The 13720-nt window shown below is 42.5% G+C and overlaps 1 protein-coding gene across 2 annotated transcripts in view; it reads left to right on the top strand.

The window, feature by feature from the left end:
• The window catches only part of GRIA1 (glutamate ionotropic receptor AMPA type subunit 1), a 267156-nt gene extending 253698 nt beyond the window's left edge, over positions 1-13458 (top strand). For both annotated transcript variants that reach the window (XM_080671958.1, XM_080671959.1), the window contains exons 15-16: positions 4481-4615; positions 10782-13458. In XM_080671958.1, coding sequence (XP_080528084.1) covers positions 4481-4615; positions 10782-10985 — 339 coding nt within the window. In that variant the 3' untranslated portion in view covers positions 10986-13458. The remainder of the gene's footprint in view (positions 1-4480; positions 4616-10781) is intronic.
• The last annotated feature ends 262 nt before the right edge of the window (positions 13459-13720 follow it).

The following is a 13720-nucleotide window of genomic DNA, read 5'->3' as shown; positions in this document are numbered from 1 at the left end:
CTAGGGAGAATTTATAAAAGGCATGATCCCAGGCCCTCTAGGAACTCCTTAGATGACTCGAATCTCTTGGAGTTGGGACAAATGTCAAAAGTCACTTGGTATAATTCTCTGTCCAGTGCTTGAATCCATTAGATGACCTCGTCAGCTTCTTCCTGAATACCTTTCATGTTTGAGGAACTCACCATGTCCGTGGCAGGGCATTCCATGTTTAGACAGTGGAAAGGTCTTCCTTTAGTTGAATCAAATCCACCTTCCCATAGCTTCCTCACTTGGATCCTAGCTAGAGAGTGAGCCTAGCCAGCCACTCAATCTTCACTCCCAGGAAATAACCAATCATCAGAAAAATGGCTCATTGCCCAAACCATTAAGTGTTGGAAAAGCACAAGAGAAAGCCCATTATAGCAGAGAGGTTAAGAGATGGAAGAGGGGCTGGGCTTTCCTCATGGCCCTGAAAGGCAAAGTCTGGTTCCAGAGTTAGCAGGTGGAAGGCTTGCAGCAGCCCCTAAAACTCTAGTTATACATATATCAGAAAACGTGTAGAAATCCTGTGGAATGTAGAGAGGGGCATAAGTTGCAGCCTTTGCTATGTAGGAGTTCACACTCTCACCAGGAAGATAAGAAGGAATGGAAGCATTTGGAGAACCATGAAACTCAGTCCTTATTTAGCAGGCCTTAGGTAACGGGCAGCATAGTCTCGGTGCGGGGATGTGTTATGGCCAAAGGCCTTGACTTCTCCCTAAAACTTTCTACGTAAGTCATTTCAAAACCTCCAACTTTATCTGCCTCAGGCCTGATTCAAACCTCCTCACAAAGACTCACAACAGACACACATTCTTGGAAGGGATGTTGGCTCAGAAACACAGAGGGAGTCTGGGACAGTCCCCCATTATGTGGGAAGAGCACAGAAAAATATGAAAAAGAAAATAATCTCCTTCCATGTGACAGAAGCAGCAAATAAGAAAACAGGTTAAGGAGAACAGATGAAAGGGGGGCTCATAACCATAACAACAAGCCCAACAATTCTGAAAGATAGAATTTTTGTTTTTCTTTTCACCTGTCATTCTTCTCAGTACTGTCACTCTCTTTCCCCCCTCCTGGTGGAAGACAAGTTGTGACTTTTCACTCCCACCAACAAGCTGCCTGGCTTTGGGGAATGCAGCTGCTATGGATGGGAGATAAATGTGGTTCCCCAGAGGGGTGCTCAGAAGATTCAAATTCCATCTTTCCCCTTTCCCTGGTCATAGCTGGGAAGCTTGTAACCTGCCTGTGAAGCATGAATATAGCTGTTTGTATTCAAGTCTGTGAGGAAATACCCTCTTGTAGGAACACGATGGACTAAAGGAGGAATCAGAGGTCTGGTCCTCAAATAAAAGGGATTGTTGTTTATCTCTTAAAATACCTCATCATATTCCAACTGGGTGAGTCAAAGAGAGTCAATAAGGGCAAATTAACAGAATACCAGGGCCTTGGGTCTTCTTTGAAAGAATTAAATTCGGTGCTATCAAAAAGCTAATGGCACATATAAGCGACATCATAAAACCATATCTGCATGTAAACTCCTCAACCACATGGGCTAAGATGACACCAACACCAGCCCTTCATTCCACACCCTATCAAATTGTGTCAAATTTGGACAATTGTGCTAATCTAAGTTTGCCTTCTGATATTGGTGGTGATAGGACTCAGGTGCCCTGTTCATTCCAGAGTCTTCCCTGACCCCTGCTACTACAAAACTGAGTTGACATAAAGAAGGATCAATCCCTAACTGGTTTGGCTCAGTGGATAGAGCATCTGCCTGCAGACTGAAGGGTCCCAGGTTCGATTCCCCTTTAGGGCATGGTGCTGGGTTGCGGGCTTGATCCCCGGTAGGGGGCGAGCAGGAGGCAGCCAATCAATGATTCTCTCTCATCATTGATGTTTCTATCTCTTTCTCCCTCTCCCTTCCTCGCTGAAATCAATAAAAATATTTTTTTAAAAAAGAAGGATCAATGGCACTGTGTGTTCTACAAGATGTGGTAGTCCCAATACCATCTACTTTATTCCTTTGTTTGTATGGGATGTCCCCCCCCCCACACACACACACACATACACACACATACATACACTGGTCTCCATGGGCCAGAGACCTCCTTCAGGAGTGAGGGATGTTCTCCATATCCAGACATAAGCAAATGCTCAGTCACTGGGCCTTCCCCCTTCTGCAGTTATATAGACTATGCCCTCAAACTCCACTTCCATGTGAATAGCTAGCCCTACTTCCTTCCCAGATATACCAGAAGTGGACACTCCATCTTCTACAACCAGGAAGGCAGATGCTCTCTTAGTTTTTTTTGTGTTTTTTCTAAGAATAGTAACAAAAGAAGATTCCCAGCACTCTCTTATCCTTGAAGGCTATCCACACCAAGGTGAACTTGAAAAGACCATGAGGAAGGAAACAGAAAGAGCCTTGGTGATCCAGAGATGCATGTTGTACTTCAGCTAATGAAAGGCTGGTCAGCTTGTGAAGTCAGTAGGACTTTTTCTTTTCCTTACAGCCTTTTGTCTGCCACCTTCCCCCAGGCCTGTTCTTCATCCACTCCCTCTGAGCATCATTGTCACTACACTTCTTTTCTAAGGTGTGAGCTGATAATACATTAACATGCCTCCCTACCACAACCCTATCCCTATCCACACAGAAAAGTTTTATGGGAACTTCTGCTAACCATGATTACTCCAAGGACTCTAAATTACTATCCAGAAGCAGAATTACAAACCTCCTGAACAACATACATGGAGATATTTTGAGTGTTCTAAAATGTCATGCCATGTGGGATTTGCTTGTTCAACCAACTCTTGAACCAAGCACGATACTCATTTTTGCACATTTCCTTTATCAGAACATTATACCAGAGCAGATGAAATTCTACTCCTTTGAATAACCATTTCCACTTCTTCCAAAACCAGAATATGCCTTTCCAAGTGTAACCCATATTCAAGGGCCATCTGCTTTACCAATAGAGGAAGACTCCAAAGGGGTGTGCTTTAGATAACTCTGCTGGATAAGGATGCTTCTGGGGAGGGAAGACATGCTGCTATTTGCCAGCTGCAGTCCCCTAGACCAGCCCTGCTGAATCCTGTACAATGCACCAAGTGAACTAGGGGAGAAGTAAATGACTTGGTCAGCAACAGACCCCTTTCCACATGCCCAGATTCTAATTGGCAGATGTCAAAGGAGTCCCTAGGGCAAGACAGTTCACCCTTTGTGTGACTCACCTACATCCCCACTTGGAAAAAAAAAAAAAACCACACACACACACACACAGAGATGTAAAAGCTATATCTATCCAGTGCCACCAACCAACCAATTGTGGTATATGCCTGTGCCATCTGGGGTGTGCATTTTATGTATTTCAATGAGAAACTTGTACCTGAGCAAACACTATAAGCAAAGGTGGCAGAGCCATCATGACATCTGGGGATGGGTATTCTTTCAGGACTTAAAGATGTTCTCTTGCCTGTGTCAAGAATTTCACTAAGCAGATTCCTCTCTCCCTGAGCCACCAGTTTTGTTTGATTATTCTCACCACTTGGGAAGGTGTTGTCCCCTCAGTCCCCACCTTTCTCGGGCTCCACAAAACAAGCTATGTCACCTCCTACTGGACATGGGTACTTATCCCCAAGCCCTTAGAAATTATGCACCTTGCGCCATGACCCTCATCCAAAGCCAGTGCAAGATCTTTTACCTCAGGCAACAGATTTCTAAATTCAGCCACCTGAGTCTGTCTACAGTGGCTTTTAGAAAGCACCTCCAACATAAAAATGACACTAATTAAGCATAATTATTAGGATTTAATAGAGCCATATTTCTATTTCATCGCCTTTTTACTATTCCAAGCCCCCAGTTTTTTCCCTAAATTAGAACTCAAAGCAGTAAGTTAAATGTATACATTGGTAGATCTTTTATCATATGTACAATAACTGTCTTATTAAATTGAAATCAAATGCACATATAAGGGAAAGTTCATTTTAAATACCAACTCACAGAAAAATGCCCAGAGACATAATAAGCAAGGCAAATGTGTTGCTGAGCAACAGAAGGGATAGAGTACAGAAACTGAGCTGAAAATTAAGGGACAATTTTCTGAAAGAATGGGGTAAACTCAAAGGTACAGATCTTTAGAAGTTGCCCTAAATTTCTTGTGGCATCACCCCTCCCGCAGATCAGGCATGGCGGGGGGGGGGGGGGGGGAGTGGAATGTAATTATAAATTAAACATATTCATGGATGCTTGGAAAATTGTTATACAAAAACATACACACATTTTTCTGGGGAATGTTTAATACTCTGTCAGTAAATAAAAAGCCTTTCCTACTATTATGAATATTAAAGAGGGTGATGGGGTTGAGTGTATGCGTGTAAAATATTGTTACTTAGATGGTCTCCAGTCTCTTGGCTCACTTTACTCTGTTCCCCTCCCCCCTTTCCCTTCTCCTCTTCCTAGGACAAGACAAGCGCTCTGAGCCTCAGCAATGTGGCGGGCGTGTTCTACATACTGATTGGAGGACTTGGACTAGCCATGCTGGTTGCCTTAATCGAGTTCTGCTACAAATCCCGTAGCGAGTCCAAGCGGATGAAGGTGGCATCATCTTCCCAGGCCTTTTCCCCTAACCTGTTGTATTACACAGCTGTGTTTCCTGGGATTCTCTCTATTAGAAAGGGTGGGAGTGACAGGAGGTTGAGGTCAGCCCAAGACAGGGTGCAGAAAGCTGCTATGAGGAAGGTGACAGGGAAAGGGGGAAGGAAAGGAAGGAAGGGAAGGAAGGGAAGGAAGGGAAAGGAAGAGAGGGAGGGAGGGAGAGAGGGAGGGAGGGAGGGAGGGAGGGAGGGAGGGAGGGAGGGAAGGAGGGAAGGAGGGAGGGAAGGAGGGAAGGGGAAGGGGAAGGGAAGGGAAGGGAAGTAAACATAAAGCCCAAGAAAATAACTACTTCAGCCAAAGATGGGATAGTGAGATTAAAAGTTAAGAGTTGAAGTGGACAGTGAACACAGCATAAGGCAAGAGTGATGGCTACTAAGGTAGATTCTTGCTGAGCTTGCATTAATAGAAATGTAGCTCCCAATATAGGGGAGAGGGTGTCCACCCTCTGCAAAATGGATGATCTTGTCATGCTTGGTGAATTAGGTCTTTTCTTAGCTACTACATTGTAAGACAAGCTTTGGCAAAGAACATCATGCACAGAAAAGGCTAAAAAGATTCACTAGATAACCCCAAACCACATCAAATATAGCTGAAGGCAACTGAATGAAGAAGAGAAGAATTATGGAGGATATGAGAATTACCTGTAAAAATATGAAGACTTTTCAAGTGGGAAAGAAAACAAACTAGTTCTGTGGGATCCGAAAGTGTACAAGAACTAATGATCAAAAGCTATGGAGAACAGATGTTAGCACAATAAGAGAGACCTACTTTCTTTCAGAGTTATCCAGAAATGGGTTGGACTGTCCCAATAAGTAGCATGCACCCCATAACTGGAGGCATACAAGTAGAGGCTAAATAACTTTTAGCAAGAATATAGACTGAAGTATACAAAGGGAGTTTGATTACGTGACCTTCAAGGCACCTCACATTTCATCATTTAGCTTCAATAAGAAAATATTTATAGAAGTGGTAATAATGGGAATAAAACCATGAGCAAGACATCCTGAGGAAACAGAGAGGACTTAGATGCAACCTGTGGCCTTCAGCACCTTCAACGAAGACTGACACAGAAAAATTACTCAGAGAAGCAACCTATGGTATAGATAGGAAGACCTATAGCAATATAGAGGAAAAAGGAATTAGAGAAGTCTTCCAGGAAGAGGCAGAAATTAAGAGGGAGCACAAGTAGGATTCAAACCAACAGAAATAGAGGCAAGCATGGTCACTCTGAGCTATGTACCCTAGGCTGTTGCCTTGACTTGACTAAAAAGATTCATTGGTAGGGTTGACTCTCCTAGAATGCACCCTAAGGTGCCCATTTTACAATATGCAAGTGCTACCAAACTCAGCACACCCACTATTAAATCACGACCATAGACTTCTGCCATCAGCCCTACACATATCTCTAAGATCATTTTTAGAGAAGATATTGCTGGACATTTATTTTCCTTGTTTGGAAACTCTGTATTCAGTTCTGTACACAGAAACTGTAAGTTTGGGGAGGAGGGCCTTCTGTCCTGGCATTCAGCATTTCCATGTCATGGCCCCATCCCAGGCAATCTGCTCTTCTTACATACTCCATACTCCAGCTACCCACCTATGCTTTCCACCCATGTGCCTTTACACAAGCTCTTCCTGTCTTCTGCCCCATAGGGCCCACTCAAAAGGTGACTTTCCTAATATATAATGACAGGAACAGTTAAGGGATGGCAGTGTGATAGTATTTGGTCAAAGGTCCTAGAAACCCCTTAATCCTACCTTTGACCAATTCACCCACTACCAGGTTCAAGAACAAAACATAGCAAAAGCATGGGCCTTAGACCCTAAACCTAGTCTAGATTTCCAAAGGGTTTGGCTAAACACAACAAGGTCTCCTAGAACCTACACAAAGCTTCCTTTGCCTATTACATCCAGAACATAAAGACTCCCCTAACTTACCCTTCAAAGTGACGAAAGGCCACTCAAGAGGCAACAAGGGGAACAGGAGAAGAGTTAGGTGAGCTGCAGCCTTTATAACTCCCCAAAATCCTCCCATGGACCATAACCCAAACCACTGGGTTTGGGACTGCCCAGTACCCATCACAGCAGCACTTTCTCACTGCTCCCTTAGGACACAGTGCAGTATAATGGTCTAAAGCACAGGCTCTGGAGTCTGAATGTCTGAATATAATCCCACTTGCTCTATTTATTAACTGTGTCATCTTAGATAAGTTTCAATAGCTCTTTGATCCTCATTTTCTGTAAAATGGAGCTAGTGGTAGTTCATACCTCATAAAATTATTGTGACGATTATATGAAAAAATGAACATAAAGAGCTTGGCAATATGTCTGGACCATAGTAAGCACTCCATAATAACCATATGCTAGTCATTGCTCAGCATTGATGATGCAGTTGGGAACAAAACAGACACAGTGTCTGCTCTCGGGACACTGAGAGTTTGATGAAGAAAAGAGAAAATAAGCAAATACTCGTATCCAATGAGTGTTACAAAGAAAAATGCCCAGTGCAGTCAAGTTTTGATCAGGGAATGATGGCTGGTCAGGTCAGAAAGGCTTCCTTGAGAAAGCAATGTTTAACATCTGAAGTATGAAAGAAATTCATGGAAAGAGAGTTGCCAGGAAACGTTGCACAAGTGTGAGAGATCCAAACACCAGAACTCTTGCCCAGAAATCAGAATAAGGCCAGGGTGACCAGGATACAGGAAGACTTAGGGAAGAGAAAAAATATAAGAGTTGGGAACTCAGAGACGGATTCGGGCAACCAGAACAGTTGTGTCTAATTTAAATTGTCATAAAGCAGCAAAGTATAACCTAAGACAAACTCCAAATTGGATTCTCCACTTCTCACATCCTTCACTTTTTCCCTCTGCCTGGAAAATAGACCAGAACCTGAGTTCTTAGCTGCCCCCAAAGGAAAATAACCCCCAGCTCTCCCACCCCCAGAAAGCTGCTGACCTTTCATAATTGCATGTGGCTATACTAACATAGGCTATGTCTAAGCCACCACAATTGAGGCTTTGCACATTTCTGTGGAATTAATGAGCATCTAAGAGACCTGGTAATGCTGGAAGGGGTGGGGGGTGGGGGGCGGTGCATCCATCCCAGCAGGCAGTCACTCTGGCTCTTAGCACACGTGCTAGGATAAGGTCATTACTGAGGTTTGAGCTTTTATTAGGGTGCTCTATGATGTGTGGAGCCTGGGAAGACTTTTCTTAGAAAACAAGCAGCTGAGAAGTTGGGATGCAATCACTGTTAGAGAAATGAAATGAGTCTTTGAAGAACCAACTTTGAACTTTTCACTCACCCTTTTCTCTCTGAGTATCAATTTCAAAACAATATCTCTAAGGATGACATTTAAAAACAGCTGGTATGTCAAAACTGGACAAGGGAAAACCACATTTCCCCAAGGCAAAAAGGGAAACTGCTTCTGCTTATGACAGATTAGCTACGGGGGTAGGGGGTAGGGGGCGGAAGAACCACAGTTAAAAGGCACTAGACCCCATAACTGCAAGCTTAAGCAAGTCAGTCATAAGTCCTCAGTTTCTCTATAAAGTGAATGAAATTACCTAGATCAGTGTATATCAACCTTGCTTATATAATTGAATCACCTGGGGAGTTTTTAAAACTCAAGATATCCAGGCCCCAAACTACCCTATCAAGTCAACATCTTTGGGATTAGGTCTCAGGCTTCAGTGTTGTTGTTTGTTGTTGTTTTCCAAAATTCCCCAAGTGATTCCAAAGTGCAGCCAAGTGTGAACTAGTGAGCTAGTCATTTTTAGCATTGCTTTCCACTCCAAAGTTTGGGCTCTCTTCATCTCTTCTCCTGAGATCCATAAAAGTGTTAGAAAGGAAACCAGTTATCAGGTATCAGGCAGTACCCACCACCAATAGATGTATGGAGTCGTGGACCTCTGAGAAGCCTCAGCTTCCTTGAAAACCAATGCTCAATGACATGACGTTAGAGGGTTTTAACTACATGTTGGGATATGTTCTCTCACACTTTGATAGGCAGCAATGCTGACTGTGCCACCAATCTTTTCCTTTAAGATAAACTGAACAAGTACCACCAACTTCAATGGGAATGTGTGAGACCTTTTCAGAAACAAAGCCCAAGGTCATTAGAATGAACTTTAAACTTTTAGTTTTTAATTAAAGGGATGAGACAGAGAAAAAATAATAGGAGGTAGACATTTCAAGTTAACCTATAGACGTTTCCATATTTTACAGCCAACTGACAGACACAAAGTTATTTTCTTTTCAACATTTTTAGGTGAGAATAAGTAACCATTAATTCTTCATGTTTTCATTTCACATTTCCCCCATAGAGCATTACAGTAGTATTTATTTGGTTTTGACTTAGAAGAATGCAATCCAAACTTCCTTTTCAGTGGAGGACAACCAAGACAGAATATAAATAAATCAACTCTGAGGGTTTGAGGAAGAGACAAAACCAGTGTGGGTGGAACATCATATGGGGCAAATTTGTCTGAATCGTTGATTTTAAAAAGAAATAACATTGAAAAATATTGACAGAATTGCCAGTAATAAGAAGATATTCCCAACAAAGTATTGCAGAAAGAACAAAAATTGGGTCAAAACTGCCCTGGTTAGTCAGTCTGGCCAAAGTAGGTAGTCACTCTTCTCGGGCCCCTAGAATATAATGATATGCAAAGGAGAAAGCCATGCAATTTTTAAGAAGGATCCTAGGTGGTTGGGTTTTCTTAGACAAAATTCAAGAATATTGATTAAGCATCTTACTATAAGCTGGACACTCTGGGAGATAGTTAAGGAATGAAAAGATTTGGCCCTTGCCTCTCTCCAGATAGCTCCCTTAAAGAAGATGAAACTTACATACCTGAAGCAGAACTGTTACAAGAGAATGCATAATGTATGAGTACTAAGGTGAGGGGGTCCAGCACTTGCTGGTACAGTCTAGGATGGCTTCAAGAAAAATGTGAGAATGGAATACAGGATGAGTAGGGTTGGCCTTCAAGAAAGAAACCTCTCAACTTATAGATAATTCTTCTTTGTGTTGATTCCCACAAAAAAAAACAAGCCCCACCTCAAAAATTCTATGAGGATAATTTAATGGGAAGTTAGAGTGAGAGGAAGAATTACGGGTTTAGAATTCATATCATGAAGTTTCTTTCTCCAAAGGAATTCAGAACAGAACCTTTCCTCTTGTCTAGTAGGATATGGTTTTAACTCCATAATGTGTTCTTGAACATTCCCCCTAACTCATCTGATCTTTGGGTGATTATTGGAGTCCTTTTCATATCTAGAATTCCAACAATCTAGAAATCACAAAGCTTATTAGCACTGATCTGAAGTCAACCTGGAATTGCAGGTGATATGTGCTGATGGGAAGCATTTGACAGATAATGATCCTTGCAATGCATTCACATTTTCTTTAGCACATGCCCCTTTGCAATTACATTTTGCCTACTGTATTATTCAACTAAGTCCTACATTCCCTTAACACATGCTGCCAGCAGTAGGAGTGCATTTTCCCTGAAGTAAATCATAGAAAGTTTTTTATTTTAATCCAATAACACAGCCTTAATTTTTAACATTTTAAATAACTGTTCACATAGTGGCATCACTCTTGCTAATAAAATCCTGTAGGTACATAGATAATCATATTTCATAAACCTGGAGATTTAAATGGTCTAGAGAGGTAAGGAGATATGCACAGGGTCACATGAATAGTTGATGTCAGAACTAGAACTAAAATCCAAGTTTTCTAAACCCCATTTCCAGAGATTTTCCATTTGGTTCATGTTGCTACATTATCATCAATACAACCATAGAACTATTCCACCTTTAGAAAACACAGAATATAAGAACCAGAAAGGATCTTAGAGATCACCCAGTCTAGCAAACCTCATTAAACAGAGAACTTAAGGTCCAGACAGGGGATCAGACATTTCCAGAGCCGTGCAACAGTTTTGTGAGGTCTTGGGAAGTCAAAATTAGCATTACAGAATAGGAAGGGAGTTGGATGGGTAAAAGGATAGGGGTGAGATTTTAAGTCCAGTGTTGACTCTTTCTCCTTGCCAATCATTGCCAAGGACCTGGGGATGAACCCCATGGTCCTCCTGAAAAGGGTTTCTGTTTGATCCCACAGCAATCCATCAATGAAGCCATACGGACATCGACACTCCCCCGAAACAGTGGGGCAGGAGCCAGTGGTGGTGGTGGTAGTGGAGAGAATGGCCGAGTGGTCAGCCATGACTTCCCCAAGTCCATGCAATCAATTCCCTGCATGAGTCACAGTTCAGGGATGCCCTTGGGAGCCACAGGATTATAACTGGAAGAGATGGAGACCCCTTGGGGAGCAGGCTCGGGCTCCTCCAACCCCATCCCAAGCCCTTCAGTGCCAAAAACAACAAAATGAAACGCAAACCGCCACCAACCACTATGACCACAAGGAGGAGGATTCAACAGATTTTCCTGAAGAACTGAAAACCTTTCTGCTATCCCTTTTCCTTTTTTGATGTTCTTTCACCCTTTTCTGTTGCTAAGTAAGGATGATAAATCACACTGCACTGCAATAAGGGGAAATAACCCTATCTAAAAGAGCCTGTGTCTCTGACAATAGTGTCATCAGAACACTAATGAGGAAACTGTACTGTTTTCTTTTAATTCATTTGTTAATGTGTCTTAGTGTGTGCAATTTTTTTCTTACTAATACTTGTGGTTTGCAGGTTCTGTTAGGCCCCTTCCTTCTTACTTCTTATTCCCAACTCCTTACCCACCCCTCTTCAGTTTTCAGATTGGAGATTACAGGTTTGTTCCACTTACAAGCAAGCAAAAGGAAAAAAGCAACTTTCGAATTAATTCGTATTGGAGGTCTCCAAGTTACCCTCCAGCCTATGGCTCCAAGCCCTGGATGGAGATGGAGGTCATTGAAGGAGGGAGCTGCCTTCCCCAGACAGAGCACTGCCTAAACAATGATTTAGCTGAGAATGCGTGTGAAAAGCAAGTGAGACCAAGTGTGGCGGAGAGGGCAAAGGCAGGTGTGCACTCAGAGGAGGACTCATGGAATTATTGCTGGAAGCCCCGATAAAGCTTCCTTTAATGTGTAAGAGCCATCTCATAGGCCTTAGGTGGAATGGTATATTTCTTCACAGAGTCAACCTCAGCCCTGAGAAGTATGTCCTTCTGACTACATTCAAGCCCAAAGGCACTCTGGTGGCTGAAGGGCAATTGGCCTCCTGAGCCAAATAGAGACTTGGGAACAGCTGGCAGCCAGGAAGATAGCACCCATGATTTTCGCTTCTCATTTGCTTAACATCTGAGCAGGAGCCCCACTAAGGAATAGACTCTTTTTCTCTTTGGAGCCTCTGATATGAGGGAAAATGCTATGCAAGCTAAGTGCAAAGGAAAGGTAATGAAAGAATTTTGGAAAAGGAAGCTTCACCGAAGCCCAAAAGCAATAGAACCTTCCATGATGTGCCCTCTCTTTGGTGAGAGGCTGAATATGACGCTTAGGGTTTCGCTGACCCAGAGAACTGGGTTTTCATGTCCATATAAAAGTGTTATTTTAGCATGTGGCCAGACAACTTTCTAAAAAGTAAAATATCCAATGCTGGATTATTTGGAGGATGAAACGGAGATGGATTAAATTGATAATGACATTGGGGTCCTTAAGATCCCTGGCCCCAACTTTTAAGCCAAGGAGGCAGACTTTCCCCCTGGTTAAAACAGAATGGAGATGTTATATTCTGGTGACCAGAATCAATACACCCAAGATCATGACTACAAAGCTGAACTAGAGCAAGACTGGAGAGGTGACAGGGCTTGTGGAGAGAAGCCCAGGCAGACTGCAACTTTGGTTGGGAGCGTGCAGTTCCTAGCACATGGCTTTCTCGGAGATCCCAACTCTCATTCTTGGTGCAATTGGCTTCCAGCTCTCCAGCAGCCATTTCCTAGGTGCATGATTCAGTGTGTGCCATGTGGCATTAGCTTTTATTGATAACCATATTCTAGCTGTTCCCTTATCCCCAACTTCTATCCAGTCTTCTCTGCTAGGGGTTATCATTAGCAATTGACAAACTAAAGGTTTTGAAGCCTGCCTACTAGTAGGCAGCATGATTGGTTTCATCTGTAGATTCTCTCAGTGGACACCCACCACCTCTATGTCCCTCCCATTCTTCTTTCATCAGCCATAGCAAAGAATCATTCCAAAATCAAACTCTTTGCCCTTTCAACTCAAGTGTTGTTGTTCAGTCTCTCACATGTCAATGTGGGAATGGTACGTGAAGCAAGACCCTTGAGGTGGTGGATTATCACTTTCCACTACTGCCAGCTGATGTCCTCCCCAGCCCCTGCCCTCTTGACAGATTTTTCTCAGCCCTTATCCTACCACTGCAGAATCTGATATGACCCACCATTAGGGAACCTGCATTTCAGGGGAGTTGGAAATAACCCTGTACCATTAACATGCTTCAAAGACCTTTTGCCTTTGGCCTGGTAGGATGCCTCTCCAGCTACTGAGCTCACCAGTAACATGATCTGATGGTTAGAGGCCATCTGTGCTAGAAATGAGGGTCTATGCTAAGTGGGGGTCCAAGACTCCAATGGAAGATATTTTTTGTCAATGAAGAAGTGACAGGGAAAACAAAAGCAAGGGGGGGGGAGTTAACTTGTATTATGTATTTTTACTACACTTTTCTTAAAAATAGAACAATGGGAAAACTCTGAAAGATTGACATTTTTCTCAACAGGAACCCATACTTAACAGTTCTAGCTTTCATTAAATTTTGCTCTTTGGTACCTGGGCCTTTTATTTAACATCTATATTTGTTTTAATTCTCTTGGCAGATGTGTGAAAGGATTTTTGCTTGATCAAACACTAAATATTTTTTTGGTTTCTGTTGGTTTTTTTCCAAGTAGCCAGGTTTATTTTTTTTCTTTTTGCATTTGCATAAACTGAAAATATCACCGAGAATTAAATCACTGTGGATCCATTATCTACTTTTCATATTTGTTCATTCCATTGTGCCATTTCTGAAGCCAGAGCTCTAGGGCTTATGTGATTTC

This window comes from Plecotus auritus (assembly GCF_963455305.1).
Source record: "Plecotus auritus genome assembly, chromosome: 6".
In the NCBI taxonomy this organism is placed as follows: Eukaryota; Metazoa; Chordata; class Mammalia; order Chiroptera; family Vespertilionidae; genus Plecotus; species Plecotus auritus.
The sequence above is the reverse complement of the archived record's forward strand: the minus strand, read 5'-3'. Positions and strand labels throughout refer to the sequence as shown.